The sequence below is a fragment of the Haliotis asinina genome, chromosome 10, assembly GCF_037392515.1.
Source record: "Haliotis asinina isolate JCU_RB_2024 chromosome 10, JCU_Hal_asi_v2, whole genome shotgun sequence".
Lineage (NCBI taxonomy): Eukaryota > Metazoa > Mollusca > Gastropoda > Lepetellida > Haliotidae > Haliotis > Haliotis asinina.
The window spans coordinates 57,443,915-57,462,586 of record NC_090289.1 but is presented as its reverse complement, the minus strand read 5'-3'; the positions used below and the strand labels follow the sequence as shown (position 1 = coordinate 57,462,586).

The 18,672-nt window shown below is 41.5% G+C and overlaps 2 protein-coding genes across 2 annotated transcripts; both read left to right on the top strand.

Annotated features, from left to right (window-relative positions):
- The first annotated feature begins 2,594 nt into the window (after nt 1-2,594).
- On the top strand, nt 2,595-8,862 carry LOC137298291 (solute carrier family 49 member 4 homolog). Its single transcript, XM_067830485.1, has 11 exons — nt 2,595-3,133; nt 3,516-3,606; nt 4,317-4,480; nt 5,497-5,557; nt 5,685-5,776; nt 5,875-6,004; nt 6,147-6,255; nt 6,466-6,533; nt 7,097-7,215; nt 7,369-7,551; nt 8,560-8,862. The coding sequence occupies exons 1-11, from the start codon at nt 2,800-2,802 to the stop codon at nt 8,679-8,681; spliced, it is 1,473 nt and encodes a 490-aa protein (XP_067686586.1). The 5' UTR covers nt 2,595-2,799; the 3' UTR covers nt 8,682-8,862.
- Nucleotides 8,863-12,218: 3,356 nt separating this feature from the next.
- Nucleotides 12,219-18,322, top strand: LOC137298070 (glyoxylate reductase/hydroxypyruvate reductase-like). Its single transcript, XM_067830123.1, has 3 exons — nt 12,219-12,475; nt 15,086-15,256; nt 17,224-18,322. Exons 1-3 carry the CDS (start codon nt 12,253-12,255, stop codon nt 17,823-17,825), a joined length of 996 nt encoding a protein of 331 aa, XP_067686224.1. The 5' UTR covers nt 12,219-12,252; the 3' UTR covers nt 17,826-18,322.
- The last annotated feature ends 350 nt before the right edge of the window (nt 18,323-18,672 follow it).

Sequence of the window (18,672 nt, the reverse complement as noted above, 5' to 3'; positions counted from 1 at the left end):
AAATAGCATTTCTTCCTCATATTCCCGAGGAGGGTAGTGGAAAGATGTCATAAGTTTGGCTTCTGTTGTGCTGTTAAATGTGTAACGTAAACGGGATATGATGAAATCCTTTCATTGATCTGCCGCTCTACTTTAGAATTGTCTCCGTAACACCTGTAAATCAGCAGCCGACTGAAACGTATCAAACGCCTGCTCAAGATTTATAAGTTTTCATTGTATCATGCCTAGCTACAAGTTCCTCACTGCATATACGTGTTTCATCCATCCACTGTGTTAGCGCTTTGAGCATGTGACCTGGACGTGGAAAAAGAGCATGAATTCACTTCCCTGATGATCACATTGTTAAAGTCATTTTATTTAGTCCTTGTAACCACTGGCCAGGAGAATCATTCTGTGTGATTTTGGTTGGGTTGTAACGAGCCACAGACGAAATAATGATTTTTGAGACATTCAGATTCTAATGACTAGACACAGTAGATCTTTGTCAAACATAACACGGTTTGTCTTTTAAAATTGAACTTAGATTCATCTGAAGTCATGTTAATCTAGTAACGTTCCTTGTTTCAGTGTAGTGTCATATACTTTTCCTACACCTAAAAATATAACACTGCGCATTGTTTGTTATTAACTGCACATTTAAACAAATGACACGAACCTATCTGTGAGGTCAGCAGTACCTCTAAATTCTGGAGAGTCACAGAGAAGATCTTTGATTAATTTTCTGGGTTCCAAGGATTGTGCACTATACGCTTAATATGCCAAAATGGTATAGCCAATTTACCTATGATAATCTGTATATCATATGTCCCGTATTTCATAGACGTTTTTCTAGGGCATAAGAATTTTGTGAATTGAATGACACGAAGGTGCAGTCGTGGTGGTAATCCTGTTTCTGCGTCACATAACGATAAGACTAGGTGATGCATCCAAAACTATTGTTAACGTTGTTCAACTCACTTATTTAGATCTATTTGCTAGAACTGTAAAAATATACACAGATGCTCGATGCAATGTCGCATTCACTCTGCTCCGGAATGTTTGTTTGGATTACACAAAGAATTATGTTGACTGATGAACACAAACATTCATAAGAAGCACACACCATTCATTAACAAAACGTCAAAGAAAAAAATCCAACCAGTTCTGATGTGTGTGTTACCTGCAAAAGGAGGGATCAATCCAGAAGCCGTCAAGTCGTTATCAAGTAGAACAGGCTAGAGTTAGGTCGACGTACAATAGCACGGACTTGGCACGTCATGAACACTTATGTTAATGCTGTCACATAAAATTTTTTGTGTCACACATTACCGTGACGCTGAACCACGTGACCCGAGTGACCCTTTATGCACGCACGGCGCTTACCACGCATACCGAGGTGTCTTTACGGTCAATCCGCTGGATGAAGATAAGATAAGATTAGATAAGATAAGATAATGCTTTATTATCCAAAAGGAAATGTACTTTGCGCGACTAACATTGCAAACACATATAATGCAACACAACATACACGTATACATTACTACACCAGCTGGCAACAACGTCTAATGTGTGACGTAAGGATAAGTGATGAATTATAGATTCAGAGCTATATAGTGGCCACATTCAAATGTTTGCTGAGGAACATTAACACTACAGGAATATTAATATAACAGTCTGGAACAATTGATATATTACAAGTATATAAAATATAATACTCATTTATTATACTCAAGTATTATAAAATTATTACCAAACATAAAATATTTCTTTCAAAACACAGATGCTTGTCGGGATGAAAGAATTTTGAGCCTTGTTTGTTCGTAGTATCGGCATGCACAGTCGTCGGCCGGAAGGAAGTTGTTGGAACTCAGGAAATACGGTATGACTGCATCTAAAATTCTATGTGGCTTCCTTTCAGTTTGCTGATTGTAAATAGTTCCGATAACTTGCATTTGAAGTCCTGGATTTTACTTGCTGTGTTAACAATTTTGGAACGTTTACATCGACTTTGAACGGACTGACCCCCATTCCATCAATGAACATTAAAAGCTAAAATACTGTGTATAAAACACTTAAAATGATGACAATATGATTGTGTCGGTCTTAAAAACGGCTACAACGTAAAAAGTACAGACATTTAATATTTCCTAAAATCAATAATCATTTCTTAATTATATAATATATGGAAGCTGATGTCACACATGTCATGATTTTTTTTGGTGATATTAGTGCACTTGTGTGATTCTCCAGATACCTACAATGATGGCTGAACGGCTGTGTTAGGAACAACATGTCACAGTGCCATGTCGACATTGATGCTATCTTGTTCCCTCACACGGACGGAGATGCATACACTCTAACATTCATCCATGTATCTTCATAATAGCTGCTGTCAATCCCAACACTCGAGGCTTTGTGTTAGACTCAGTGTAATTATGGACATGATCATTGTCATGGACATCGTTAATTATGGACATGATCATTGTCATGGACATCGTTAATTATGGACATGATCATTGTCATGGACATCGTTAATTATGGACATGGGTTCAGTTAGTGAACCTTATCAAATAGGTGAAATCGTATCTTTCCGATAAGCGACATGAAGCTGGTCTGTACCGCTAGTTAACTACGTGCTAGCTGTGTTGCTAAAATCGTACACTCGGATAGGGACAAGACACTGACGGAAGTCAACTGCTGAATGTAGAAGGGTCACAAGATGTGTATGGTACGAACAGCATTCTAGTGGGCTTACCATCACAGTATTTAACATGAATACATAACTTTCACAATACACAAGTAGGACAATCGTAAGCGCGAATGGCCAGTTCAGAAGAAGGGCAAATTCTTAGTTCGCCATTAAGCGACGAACATGGAGACTGTGGTTTAAGACATTCGTCCAATGATGAAGATTCTCCATTGCTGGGCTCCAAGGGTGACATCAGGTCGTACAAGAGACGTTGGTATGTCCTCGTCGTGTTCTCCTATGCTGCGCTGCTCCAAGCAGCAGTATGGAACTGTTTCGGGCCTGTGGCCCAGTCAGCCGAGGCTGTGTTCGGCTGGAGCGATGCTGAGATTGGGATGCTGAACAACTGGGGAAATATTGTGTATATTGTGTTTATGGTCCCTGTCGCCTGGCTGATGGATGTCAAAGGTAACACTGATGATCGTATCGTGATAATTAGTCTATGATTACGCCGTGTTTTTTTTTTTTGGTCAGTGATGCAGTGTAGCTGAAGAAGGATAGAAAAAGAAGTATATTCGTAAATTTTACCCCTCGTTGGAAATCTTGCGGACCCCGTCCAACTAGATCACACTCTTAATGATTACTCCCCAATGACCTCCACCCTCAACAAAACAAACAACAAACAAAATAACTAAACACCTACAGATAACAAGAGCAAAACAAAGCTACCCGTTAAGGAAATAGGCAACAACGCAATTAAATTTCCGAAAGAAGAAAACAAACAAACCAATTTAACCAACAAGAAAATGACAATGTGGTTTCTGTTGATGGATACGATGTATCGTTTCAGGCCTGAGGGTGTCGATGCTGTTGTGTGCCGTGCTCATGGTGCTGGCAACGTCGCTACGATGCATCACGAGTGAACCGGTCCCTGCTACATGGTCAGTGGATCTGTACACAGTAACATGACATTCTAACATTTAAGTCGATATTCCAAACGTCACGACATGAATAACGCATGAAGATGAAGCGATAGAGGCAGCATGTGGAGATGGATGTCAGACATCATACCTATTGAAATAGTGTTGAGAAGATATTGAAATGATAGTGTGACTGAAAGGTAGTACTGCTATCACCAACGTCTATATTGTCCCGTTGAAGATGCATAATGTTCACAATGGATATGACATACTCAAGCGATAACCTATAAATGCGACTACAGAGATAAAGGTGTTCATGGTCGAATATTCGTATGATAAGGGTATGAATGTTTAATGTTGGACATCTGCACTTATCTCTACGTTAACCGCGTGTCTTGATAACACAACATTTATCGAGATAATAATGAATTAATTAATTTGAGGAACTGCTGGTTTTGGAAAATGGCGTAATGGACATCTGTTTACCTGTCTGTGTACACTGATGGCATATCCAACAACCAACCACTTCATCATTGTTACTTTTTTAGAGTCAGGCACACTCCTGTAACACCATCAACAATACCATAATAAAATTTTATTTGTGTTCATAATTTATCAATTAATGTTGCTCGAGTAAAAGTCGATACGTTGGCTTTTAGTTTCTGGCTGTAATTTAATTTTAATCAACATGATCTGAAATACGTCTACAGTACTTGTGTTTTTCGGTGTAGGTTGATCAACATTGGGGCCATATTGAATGGTGTTGCCGGCACCGTAACGTTCGCTGGCCCGACCCTGCTGTCCGCCACGTGGTTCCCTCCACGCCAGAGAGCTACTGCCACGGCCGTCTCCACCGTCCTCGGTTACACGGGCATCTCGGGGGGATTTATAATAGGTTAGAAGAAGTTGCCTAAAACAAATCATGAACGATATCGGTTACTGATCACCGATACTGACCTTAAGTCTCCTTGTGTGACCGGTGGTGATTGATATGGACGTGTTACAATGGCCACTGGGGCATTAGCCAAAACCTTGAACCGCCGATGGGGGGTATATTGGGAAGTTCAAGATTTGCCCTACCCATGAGTGGATATGCCAGACATTCAGACACATAGTTCACATCTCAGAATAGTATTGCCCATCCAACATTTAGCTTACATTTATTATGTTCTGCTGAAAACAGCTCTAGACAAAACTCACTCACTACCTCGTTGACAATGATTGTTGACAAAAGCAAAGACACACTCATATACACAACAGAGATATAGTGACAAGCATAGATGCAGGCATATACAAATTTAATGCAATACATGTATAGATACAGGCATAGACACAACATAGCTACAGGAAGAGCGACAGGTATATGTTTAATGTAGAGAAAGACAATAGACAGGCATAGATGAGGTCAACGTTTAGTGTTACCGTATTAGTGTGAGGGTCCACATATAAAAGATTCCATGCAAACACTTGCATAATCAAATGATGAACATTTGCTCATCAAACGATCTCTTGTTGCTTTTTCATGCTGAAATTCACATGAGCTAGACTGTGGACTGAAAATGTAAATATTTATCGCTACAAATAATGCTGTCTAATCTATTTATTGGTCTCTCTTTCCATTCTCATTGAGAGTTGTACATCGGTGTGGAAGATTGTCAGGTAATGTTTGTCAGGTAGACGCGCGGTCTGTGAAGTCCCCGGCATCATATAATCAATTCTACCATATTGTTTGTTGTTATGAACGCATATCTATTTGTTCGATAACACGAGGAGTACTGTGTGATCAAGTATGTCTTTTCGACGTTTTGAGTACTATACCAGTACTACACGGGTGGAACACACCAACAACTGACGTGATACTGACAGTTACTTGACATTGTGCAGTATAGATGACTGTCTCGTCCATTGTAGGTCCCTTGTTGGTGCCTCAGCCGGACCGAGTGATGAACATGTCACACATACAGCCACTGAAGTAAGGGTATTTATTGTTATTAATTCTGAAATGTCTGGGTTCCTAGCCTTTCTAATATTGTAAGGAGGATGTGTGTAATTGTTAGCAGAGTACAACATAGTCTGCAGCATGTTATATCTGGTTGCAGCTGGTCAGGTACCACAGATCAAACACCGAACGTCACCAGCGCCATTGATGTCACTGCCGAGAGAGACGGGTTGATGCTCCTTATGTATGTAGGTGAGGACTAAGCTATGTTGACAATGACCAGTGTGAGAGAGTGTGGTTGACCTGTAAGCTGCCAAAGTTCAGAAGAACATGTGATACCTCTGCTGCAGAATGTGCGGCGTGTGTGCTGCTGCTGCTCCTGGTGGTGGTGTACTTCCCCGCCAAGCCCCCGTCTGCCCCAAGTCTCACAGCGTCCATGGAAAGGACAAGCTACCTTCAAGGGCTCAAAGGATTGTTCACGTAAGTCCAGCTCATTTTCACTCTCACAACATCCACCAAGAGAACTATTGGTGTAGGACAGGACAGTTCAAGTGTCCCGAGGCTGTCCCTGTAGTATAGTATCAAATCTTAGATACAGACATAAACCACTATTTTGTTGTAGGCACAAGCGCTTCCTGTTGATCCTGATGGCATACGGAGTACCTACTGGGGTATTCGCTGCCTTCGGGGCAGTCCTGGACGTCAATCTGGAGGATGTCAATGTGACGCAGGTGAGTCATGAATACACCCTCACCCGCGGCACATGCCGGAATTCTTCCCAAGGTTCATAAAATAATAATAACCACATAATTGTCTCAAACCACGAGGATATTAAAAATTAATGGAGATCTTATTACATTACAAAATTGTCAGGGTGAGTGAGGGATGGAGCTATGTCAATATGAAGATACCTACTACATAATTCCTGGATTGTCTTACAGAACCAGGCAGGCTGGATGGGGTTTTACGCCACGATGGGGGGTTGTGTGACCGGCCTACTCATATCAAGGTGGGCGTACTGTCTTTAATACCTATTGTGTTCTCCGATGGTAATGCAAAGGTTGTTCATACAAAAGACGTCACAATGATACACTCTGCTTTTGTTCCGTACACAAAGCAGTAGCAGTATCCGGACGGTGGTGATTGTTGACTGATATCTTCAGTGTATGTGTTGACTGATATCTTCAGTGTATGAACCTGTTCTTCCACTTGTCGCGCTGAAGTCTCGGGCTCGATTCCCCACATGAGTTCAATTTGTGAGGCTCATTTCCGGTGTCCCAAACCATGATATTGCGTTAACATTGCAAACAGCGGCGTGAAACCTACACACTCACTCACTGAGGACAGGAGATGTAAAAATAAAAAAAAGTAATGCCCCATATATTTTATCTTGTTTTCTCCAAAGTATGTCGGATAGTGCTTTGCAGCGACAAAATGATAATCGTTAACATTATGCATTTTGACAAGTGTGCTCAACAATGAAATTAACGTTTCTTAATATCCATTAAAATTCGTGTAGGCATCAGCTTCATTTGAAAACTATAACTAAATTCTGTTTCTTTCTTGGGTCAGAGTGTCGGATATGTTCATGCGTCACATGAAGATGTTGCTGTTGCTGATGTTCTTCCTGGCAACATCAGCAACGGTCTGGTTCGTGCTGATACGTCTGTCATACGTCCCCTACAGTATAAGTGAGTTGACGCAGTATGACGACACTTTGTAGCAAATAATGCATCACTGAGATTCAATTTCCTGACTGCGTTTGGAACGTACGTAATGTAACCGATGGCAATTTGAAGACCTTGTGTGAACTGCTGCATGAACAATACTCTCCACTTCCACAGCGTCTCTGTACATATCCTTCATCCTGATTGGAGTGTTCATCCCGGGATCTGTGCCTTTGTTCTACGAGCTGGGATGTGAGGCATCCTACCCTATAGCTGAGGGGGTCACGACAGGGGTGCTCACCCTCTTTAACAATCTGACTGGCACTATCTTCCTCTCAATTCTACCGATACCTGGTATAGGTAAGAAAGAACATGTGTCACAGTCAGACAGACAGACAGACAGACAGACGTGACACTACTAACGTTACACAGCCCCCAAGCAACACTCATATTTGTGACTGTTTGGAAATGAAATTGTCAGCCTTCTCTGTCCTTTATGTAAGACCTCTTTGTCCGTAAGTATCTCCCAGTATACATTTACGTCTTTCATTCTTCGGAATTGCGACAGTTGACAGAAACAACATGAAGTTACTATCTGTTCACAGTTCGTGTACTCAAATTAAGCAGATTTTGATGTAAGTATTTGACCGGGTAAACATTGTAGACTATAGTCCAGGAACAAATCTACACAGAGGATGTCACAACACTCTTCTGCGCTATCAGCAGTCAGCCAACACTAGGACTGGGAGGTTTACGTTGCTAAGCGCGATGCCTGCCTCCATCAGCATTAGACGTAGAAGGCTTACCGCGTGCTCACCGTGCACTACACCAGACACTATGGGCCCGCCTAACGATGACCCAACACACGAGACCTGTGACTTCATACACCTCATATCCAGCATTCCTCTAAGTTATAAATATACATTAACTGTCATAGATACATTTTAAAATGGGATGCTGATGTCAACTAACGAGGGACCTTATGAAATCAAAAGTTACTATCTCTAATTGCATTCTTGGGTAGGAGTGAGTGAGCTGTGTTAAGTCATTTAGCCAGTCTCGTGGAGGAGGAGTGATTGTTTAGTTTCAGGGGGCTTTAACGCTGCTTTGACGAGTACTAATACTGGAGAAAGACTTGAAGAGATGGAGTTTTGGAATTTGTCCCTTTTTGGTGAAATTGAGAGCATGGTGACGATAACAGAGAGAGAGTTAGGTCGAGCGTGGATAACACGGTCACCAGTTTCAGAGGCACCCTGCCCGTCCTTGGGACGCAGCGCGCACAACGAATGGTGGTGCCTACTGTAGGTGTAAGACGTCCTTGCATACTGAAGTAATGGCACAGCTACAATCATCTGGTTTTCTTTTCAGGTGTTACTTGGATGAATTGGTGTCTGCTCGGAACCGTAGTATTTTCAATACCACTACTTGTGGTGTTCAAGGAGGGCTACACCAGGACGAACATTGACATGGAGAAACACTTCGATGCCTGATTGTGTTCAGCTGGGGTCGGTGCTGATGTCAGGGAGGCGGAAGCCAATGTGGACAAGTGTGTTGAATACAAATGTTTATTGTTCAATCCATGTCTGGTCCAGACTCGATTATTTACAGATCGCGACATACACCTGCAGAAATCGCTGCTTTAAAAAATAAACGGACGAACATAAAATTATATTCTTTCTTTTGTTCAGTTCATTATAGAAAGCCGTGTCCCTGTGCATAAGTGCATATGACATGTTTACTAATCTGTCAAAACCCAGAGGAGACGGGGGACTAAACACACATAACCGCTATCATGCTCGTATATTTGTATGTATAAGAAAGAGGTCTGGGTGATCGTGATGGAAGTGGGAGGGTCAGGCTAATATGAGATCACACGTTGACTGTCAGAACAGAGACGGGTTAACAATCAAGGTGAAACTGGGGTTCGAACCTATAACCTGGCACCTGACATCGTATCTAAGCTACGTAGTTCATGCTGTCTGGTCAAGGTTCCTTTATTGACACACCACCGGAAACCACGGGTTACTGAACACCAATTCTTACCCAGATGGTGACGGGATGAAGTCAATAATAATCACTTAGTAAATAACGTCTGTTCGTGGAGGCAGAATCTTTAGCAGAATACATGTCAAAAGCAATGAACAGAGATATGCCCTAGGCGCACACAAGAGGAGAAAACAGTGCATTGACTCGGCACGCGACTGGTCACTGTCAACTGAATGATTTAAATATCAATAAATTATTTATTTTACTGAAACATCGGGGTCACAAAGACTTGAAACAGAGAGTTCCTTTTTAATGCTTGTTGACATAGCCTCAGATCCGTTCTGGTTTCCCCAAAGCGTTCAAGTATTGTCGGAACACTGGATGTCGATACGTTTAGCGTTTCACGATGACATACAAGTTCCAGGTAACAACGTGTCATACATGGTAACAGAAAACATCTAAAGTAACAGGCGCAGTAAAAGCTACAGTCTAGCTAATCAATGGGTAACGGACTGTAATGGTCATTATGCAAATTAGTTCTCTTTTTGAGCTATAGTAATGTACTCACACGCTCCAAATTCGATTTGGTTGCCATGAATTATGCTGCAATATGCAAGAGCAACTTGAGTCACTGACCTCACACCACTGACACGTGACCAGTCGGAAACCCACATAGACATTGCAGACATCTTTCTATGAGTGAGTAAATGAGTATGATTTTACACCGCTTTGCCAGTAATACCACATCGGGATCAGAAAAGGGCTTTCTTGCCATTACACGATTGTTACACGATTGTTAATTATAGAACAGAAGCACACATCCGTTCTCGTCATTATCTCCTCTGTTTTATGCTTCTCGTACAAAAGAACGTAGAACACCCGACTGACTACCCTCTTCCGTTATTACATTTGTTGTAGGGTAGCTACAAACTGGTATTATTCAATGCTAGGGCGAACAGACACATCCTTGTGTTATTATACACCCCTGAAGATCGTGAAGATCCCGAAGATAGATTTGATCTCCAGTAACCACTGATTGTACTTAGAAGCGACTAACGGCATCGGGTGTTCAGGCTCGCTGACTTGATTGACTATCGTATCACAGTTCTGTTGATCTATACTCATGATGTTTGATCACTGGATTGTGTGGTTTGCCTGATTATTTATCGATCATATTGCTGGAATATTGCTGAGTGCGGCGTGAAACTAAGCTCACTCACCCACTTTAATCACACATTAACGTGAATGTAAAGACAGCCATAGTGCACCTCAACTCATGATTTTACAGTCGCATCCCCTAGTGAAGGTTTCCATACACAACATATCAATTCACTTGATCTCTTTAAAATGCAAATAAAATAGGCCTTTTCTACACATAATGAAATTTCATCTCTAGTGGCTTATATCTGGAAGTACTTTGTGTCGTTTGGGTTGGAAATGGGTGTAAATCCTCAAGCATTTTTGTATGATATGGTCATTCTATTACAGAAAATGGTATATCGTGCAAATGACATGCCTAAAGTACTGTCCGAAATAGACAATAAAAGAACAAAACTAAAACAAAAACAAAAAAGCAACAACATAGATACAAACAAACAAATATGAGACCCAAACAAACAAATAAACCCCAGTTTTCAGGCTGTTATTCGGTATCCCTAGAGTTATCATATGTATATCCTATCCAAGTATTTAGTGGAATGCGATATGTGATATCCAGAAAATCATGTTTACTCGAACAATCGGACAAACCTGCTGAAAAACAATACATAAGACGACGACAGACCTTCGACTCACCTGGCATGAAATGCATCTGCTGCCGGCCATCAGAAGGGGTCATCTCAAAGACGTTTTATACTTTCTCATGCGTGTTCAATATGTCTCATCTATTATTTAACATCTTCCAGGCCTTGCTTTCATGAAGCTTGTGGTGAGTTATGTAAGACTGTGATACCCATAGAAAAGCTTAAATCAGTCATCGTATTAAATGTCTCAAAATATATAGGTGGTTTGACCATGATCGACAAGATTAGGTATTATTTGTAAATTGTTATGACATGCCGTTTACTTTCTCAGTCTAATTCCCGTAAAGGATATTATCTTATCTAAGCTGATATCACACCGTTTGAGACGATCCCTCCTACCCATTTCTGTTTTTAGTGATAGTGAGACTCTGTGGTAGCTGTATCCTTAATTGTTTCAGAATTAAAGTTATGATTTGTAACGCCAGCAATCGTTGATAATGAAGTTAAGCCTAACTTTAAAATGAGCATTTAAACGTGTCCCTTGTAATGTAATATTTAAAAAGGGAAAAAGGAAAACCCTCTTTGCTCATATCTGCCCTAATTTCCCTACATTCCTGTCTTCCTACCACTGAGACCGAACATAGCTTAACGGATATTTCATATATCCACTACATAACTTGTAGATATAAATACGAAAAAACACTCCAAATTTTTGTCAACAGTTCTCTAAATTGTGCTATGTCATAGACATATCAGGTAATAATTTGTCTCAAACAACCAGTGACTGTGGCACGAGGTGATGCGACCTGGGAGCATTTTATAAGCATTATGATGCACACTTATAAAGGGTCTCAGCAGGACCTGTTTCTTAGCATGTCAGAAGTCGATGAGTAATATTAAAAGTTAGATGACAACTTAGTTATTACGTAATGAAGCCACATGTAGATGTAAATTCTCAGGTAAGATTTATATTACGCAGATACTGACGTGTAGAATGAATAAACCTATGTATATAGACATTAATGGAGATAGCACTAATGCTATTTCCTCATACTACATATGGAGCTGAAAGTTTACTGTATGTAGATCATGTATATCTCGAGTCCATGTTGTAATCAATACGTCACGATTAACATGAATTATGCAAGCTCACTGAAGAGAGTATTTTTCTCCAGCTAGATCGATTTCAAAGATCGGCTATTTATTATATGGAAACCCGTCAGTGATACGAAACGACACGAGGCATATTCATGTCATCCTGTACATGCTAAAGTGCCTCATTATAGCGCTGGTAAATGGACAGATAAGAGTTACCTCCCTTCCCCAGCGTCCGATGTCCGTTATGAGTGGAAGTTCGCGTCCCGTTGTGTTCATTGCGAGAGGTGTACCACCCTCAGGGGCAGCGCGCCTGAGAGAGGTGTGTGACGTCATAGAGTGGGAGGGGCCGGGGAACATCCCACAGGACACATTTGTTGAGAGGGTGCGACAATGCAAGCCTAACGCCGTACTGATTCACCCCCCAGATCGAATTGACCGCCAGCTGTTGGATTCTGCGGGTAAGTTACAGACAGCAGTTCATCACACCATGGCTAAATTCCCGTCTCCTGTGAAATGTCTCACCATCGTCTACGTCGTTACGAGTACAGCACCTTACACCACAAGGAATATTTAAAGGAAATATAATGATTGTGTTATTGCATGCGTCTATTGCAATAAGTGTTCAGTTTTCGTCAAATGTAGGTCGTTACGGGATTATGTCGTACCTCTTGAGCTCCTATCCACAGTGTAGTGCACGTATCAGCTGACCGTACTGTCAACATGTAACTGGGTTGCCTCAAGTGATAGCCTATATATTCAAACACACGGACGACCTTTCGCCCTCCACCGTGACAATTTTGACAAATTTTCCCCAGCTTTACAAGTTCAGTTTGAAAAATGTGAATTGTATCGTTAAATATTTACCTTGAACATACTGAATCGAATTCATATCAATCAATTTGTGTGCGCGCGTGAGTGTTTGCTTGTGTGCGTGTGTGCGTGTGTGCGTGTGTGCGTGTGCGTATCCGTTCATGCATCCAGCATTTGCGTTTACCGTAAAGCTATCTCCATGTCAATCTATAAGACAGACCGCGCGCAGCAAACCCCGCACCAGACAACTGGGACAATGACGCTCCAAGAGCCGGGTCACACCACATTGTCATCAGCCAACACTCATAACTACATGAAATACCCGAGACACCCGGGACACCGTGTGATGTCTGCACGGACGTGAACGCTGTATATCGTCAATTCCCTTGTTAGCCGCTGCCATCTGGTTGTGCTATTAACATGACTATACCTGATCATGCTTCACAATTTATGGATCTAACTTAGTTAAAGAATAACACATTATTCCTATGATTCAAACGAAGCGAATGTTGACCGCTAGCAGTGTGTGTCTGTACCACCATTGTACAGATGGTACATGTATAGTCCGGCCCTTGTTTCAGCGTGTATTCCGGATGTCACATGTGTGGGGACGGACAAAAACCCATACATATTATTCCCAATAGAACATCGGGGTATCGAACAACAGATCATTTGCAGCGTACCTTTTCCATGCACACTATTCATAGACTCATCGTGTTGACACAAAACGTACACTATGTATAGTTTATTTTGAAACTTTAGAAAAAAATCTGTGATACTAAATCACACTGACTGCAATATGCCATTGACAAAGTAGTCATTGAGAAAGTAGTCATTTAGAAAGTGTAATCCCAAACATAACAGGTTAATAATGACAATTCTTTATTAGATTTTGGAGAAACTGTACTTGCGTTACATCGTGGTTCCTTGTGTCTGCATTTGTGTGTGTGGTCGCACGTGTGGGTCTCTTGGTAATGTGGTGGTAAATTCTGGGAAAGATTAGGTGGATCCTAGTCCATGGAACGGCCGAATGCAGTGATCACAACGTTTCGTGATTATTCCGGTGTCATCGTATCGCATGGGTCGTGTATTTTGATATCAGTTATAACGGACCTAGTCATCACACAGCGGCCTGTATATGCAGCCCCGCATTGAAAACGCACACATGATTTTGATGTAAAACAAACTGACGAAAAGCCCCAAAGGTTCAGATGTTTTGAAAATGTTCAATAGCAGCAAATGCGAGTGGTACAGAAAAGGCCAAACAAAGTCACCCCTTTAAACACTGTCAGTATCCTATGTGTCCCCATTCGTCCTGACGCTTGGAGTCGATAGGGCAATGAATCACAAAGGCGAGCAACGAAGGCCATCGGAATGTTCCTCCATTTTTGCTGCAAGGCTAGTGTGAGATCTGCGACGTTGGCTAGCGGTGGCTGACGTCAAACACACGTCTTCCCAGTTCATCCCACAAATGTTCAATAGGGTTGAGATCTTGTGAAAACGTTGACCAGTCCAGCTTGTTGAGAGAATGCCTGTATCACCCTGACGGCATGAGGACGGACGGGCGTTCAAGTTGGAATGTTACTAGAGAGCGTTGGTGACGGCGCAGTAAAGGAACCACTACACGGGCTTCATGACTTCATCCACATACCACTGTGCAGTCCTTAGATGACGTGCTCTGATGCCCCACACTCTCTAATCAAGTCGTAAACATTCATTTCAAATATACATCAGTAGCACTTCTCACTTACGTTTGAAAACATGATCTGAAAATTACCCTTATGTGTTGTCATTGCGGCTCGGTATGTTTCAGAAGTATGTTTCATATTCATACATCTACAATTGTAATAATAATAATAATTATTATGTAATATATACTGTAAAAATAATAAACACGTGACTGACAATGTAACTCTTGATTGAGGTATGGTTCCAGGTGATTATTTTCTTTTCATTCATTTTAAAGAGAGCTTCCTTACAATGAACAATGTTCCAAAAGCGTCTCTGGGTACCCGGCAGGACGAGATAATGATGCATCGTACAAGTTGTAGAAGTTGACAAACGTGTGTGCACTGATTTGTGGGCGTGGTAGTTTGTTAGCGCTTTGTGAAGTTCAATGAACGTTGTGTATGGCGTCAAACTGAAGAACGCACAAGATTATTAAACTTATTCTGAACAGTTACAATAAAAACAGTAGTATTGTGCTAATATCAGTTTGTTTTAATGAGTTTTGTTTATTGTTGTCATATCTATCTCAGGTCCGCAACTGAAGGTCGTTGGCACGATGTCTGTGGGCCTGGACCACGTAGATCTGGAGGAGTGCCGACGTCGTGGAGTCGCTGTTGGCTACACCCCCAACGTCCTGACGTCAGCGGTGGCGGAACATGCTGTTGGTCTCGTATTGGCTGCTGCCAGAAAACACAAACAAGGTATGTGATACTTCACATTTTGTTCCCCGCCGCAACGGGGAACGGGGACAATATGTAGTCAGCAAGGTCCCTACGTCTCTACGTCCCGTTTCTTTACAACGCGATATCACACAACTGTTGTATCCAATGTCTCCAAATGTGGTGACAGCCTACGCTGGGGGAATATTAAGACACTAGTCGATTGGTGTGACCGTGACCTTATTTTCAACGTCACCACGATTCTTTCACCACTCATCAAACTCTTGTTAACGTGATATCTCATGAAGCGTTCCGCCAAATGTCTTCAAATTGATGACATACTACATTGGTGGATTACGCAGACACCAATTGATTTTAGTGAACTTGACAGTACCTTCATGGCCTCATTAACTGTTGTACCCAATTCTTCAAATTTGGTGACTGCCTGCATTTGGGAATTACACTGACACAAGTCAATGTTTTTTCAAAGTACTCCCAACTCTTTGACCACTCTTCAAACTTATGTTAGTGCGATATCTGATGAACCTGCTGTACCCAATGTCTTCAAATGTGGTATCAGGCTATATTGGGGGATTAGGCAAACACCAATCGATTTGGATGACCATGATCTTATTTTCAATATGACTACGACACTTTTCGAAATTATGTTAACGCAGTATTCCATAAAACATTGCAAATAATGTCCTCAATTTTGTGGGCAGCCTACATTATATGATGATCAGGACTCCCTGCCAGTCATTTCACGCATATTGTGTGTGAACAAAAAGTAAAATGTAGCGAATATGTTATAAATATTTCATTCTTTTCTAGCGGTGGGGTACATTGCCATGTTAGTGGCAAACACTTGTTCTTTTTTTAAGAAATAGTTAATACAGATAACATTCTTTCATATTTAGTCTGTGCATGGTACAACAGGAGGTTTTATTGAACTCCAAAGATCTCACTGAACAACCCCAAAGTGAGATCCTAAGGCACCCACATCACATTTCCGATACCGAATCTCTCTACCTGCCGAACGCAGTTTAGTGCAATATGTTTATTTCGACGTTGGTAAACACAGATAAGGACAAACTATATGGATTAACAACTACATTATTCAGATGAAGCGACGTAAAAACGGCGACTTCCATACCGGCATTACACTAGTAGTCTCGGTATCAGTTGCTCATGCAAGGCAGATATATTGCAGTCTCGGTAGCTGTATCATGGCGATGACGTCGATGAAAGGCCCGGGCGCAGCGTTCGAAATAATCACCGGCCCTGAGGCTCAGCGCCGGTTGATAATGTATCGGGCCGGCAGTTTTCAAATATCTGCAGGCCCATGTGGCCTTTAGTGCATTATCTATCTTTTTTTTGCATATGGAATAATTATGTCTTTACGTTATTAACGTTCGTGAATCATCCATGATCCATCATGTTACGGTAACGTACAGCTTCACTTCCTGGTACTTCAACGCTTTGTGCACAGGAATGTCAACAAGGAATGTCAAGTCTTTAACAAATAAAAACCTTTCTCTGCACCATAGGTTCCCCTTATTGATGTAGGAACAGTGTGACATTGTATACAAAGAAGTCTATTTTGGTTTTTATTGGTTTGATTTTTTGATTTCATTCAGGGCCTGTAGATTTTAACGCTTGTGGGCGTCAGTAGCCCCGAATGGTCAACTGGTAAATTAAAGTATTGCACGCATTGCCCGGCTGTAGCGATTTTGTGATGGAGTAGTGAATATAAGTCTACCCATTGCAGGACGACATTTGGTTAAATTGCTGTAGAAATCTGCAAAGGCTCAGCAAGGTGGTGTTTGTGCACTACACCAGAGAACGAACTATCTAAAATCTTTCAATCCATGATGTTGCATCTGTATTGAATGTAACATTTTAAAACAAAACATATATTCACAATGTCTCTTTTGCATGTCATATCTGTAGTGTACCTACCGAGTGCTATGATGACTGCGATGTTTCTAACAAACCTACACGTCTTACAGGAGTGAGGGCGATACACAACAGCGTGTGGGGGACGAGATGGGACAACGCCCTCTGGATGACTGGCAAGGAGATCGGGGGGTCCGTCGTGGGAATAGTCGGGTTGGGAAGAATTGGATTTGCTGTGGCCAAGCGGCTGGCGTCATTTGATCCTTCTCGTATCATTTACTGTGGGAGCGGTCCGAAGGATGTCGCAGGCCAGGTTGGTGCCGAGTTCGTCCCCTTTGATGAGCTCCTCAGGGAATCAGACTTTGTCATTGCAGCTTGTTCTATCAACGACGGAAATAAAGGTCTTTTCAACAAAGGTGTTTTTACCAAGATGAAGGCAACAGCCATATTTGTGAATATTACTCGTGGTGTACTAGTAAACCAGGAGGATCTCTACGAGGCGCTGACGACTGGGATCATTGGTGGCGCTGCCCTTGACGTCACTTCCCCCGAGCCACTTCCAGCGGACCACCCCCTCCTGCGCCTAGACAACTGTCTGGTACTTCCCCACCTGGGCAGCGCTACAGTTACCACAAGAAACAGAATGTGTAATCTCACTGTAAGCAATATTCTAGCGGGGTTGAATGGAGAAGCACTACCATCTTCAGCGATATAGAGAGAGTTGAGTAATGCAGTGTCACTGTCACTCAGTGCCTTCTACATTCGGAGAACATTTCACTATTTCAAGCAGCTACATAAACCATTTCTTGTTAACATTAGCAAATACGCACGTAAACTCATATGGGAAAAGCAAAAGAGAATAAACAACGATCTAAAGACACGTTTAACATTGGCTTGGAAATAAAGATAAACTCTAACATAAAATGACCATTGTTGTATTTCAAACTCACATTCTGAATTCTAAATGCTTTACGATCGTGCATGGTACATTATGTCAGTGACCAAAATACGACTTTTATATTCAAGGATGCATGGACTAAAGTCAATCTTGACTAACTTGCAATAATCTCCGAACAAAGGCAGCTGTTCCAATGGCAGGAAGCCGGATAACCCGTCACTTCCCCATGTTGTACATTGAAGCATACTCTTGTACCCAAGATTTAATAAACTTTTGACAGGTTTATATAAACCTTGTCATTCGATCTGTAAAGATTGCACTCCTGTTTTCAGTGTTTATGAAATGTTTACCTCATCACTGTATAAACCTTGTCATTCGATCTGTAAAGATTGCACTCCTGTTTTCAGTGTTTATGAAATGTTTACCTCATCACTGTTTTAACGAAAGACTGTCAACCTCGTGACGTCTCGTCACAATATGGTATGTATCGCCTTTCTACACCAGACAAGCATCACAATCCCGATGTAGTATAATTACTATTTCACACCACGTCTGTGAGTGACTAAAAATTGTACATGTCATAGGCAATGTTGCAGCCATATATTGATGAAAAGAAGGTAAATAATTTAAAAGATCCTTCGACGAAGGACAGTAAAACCAACCA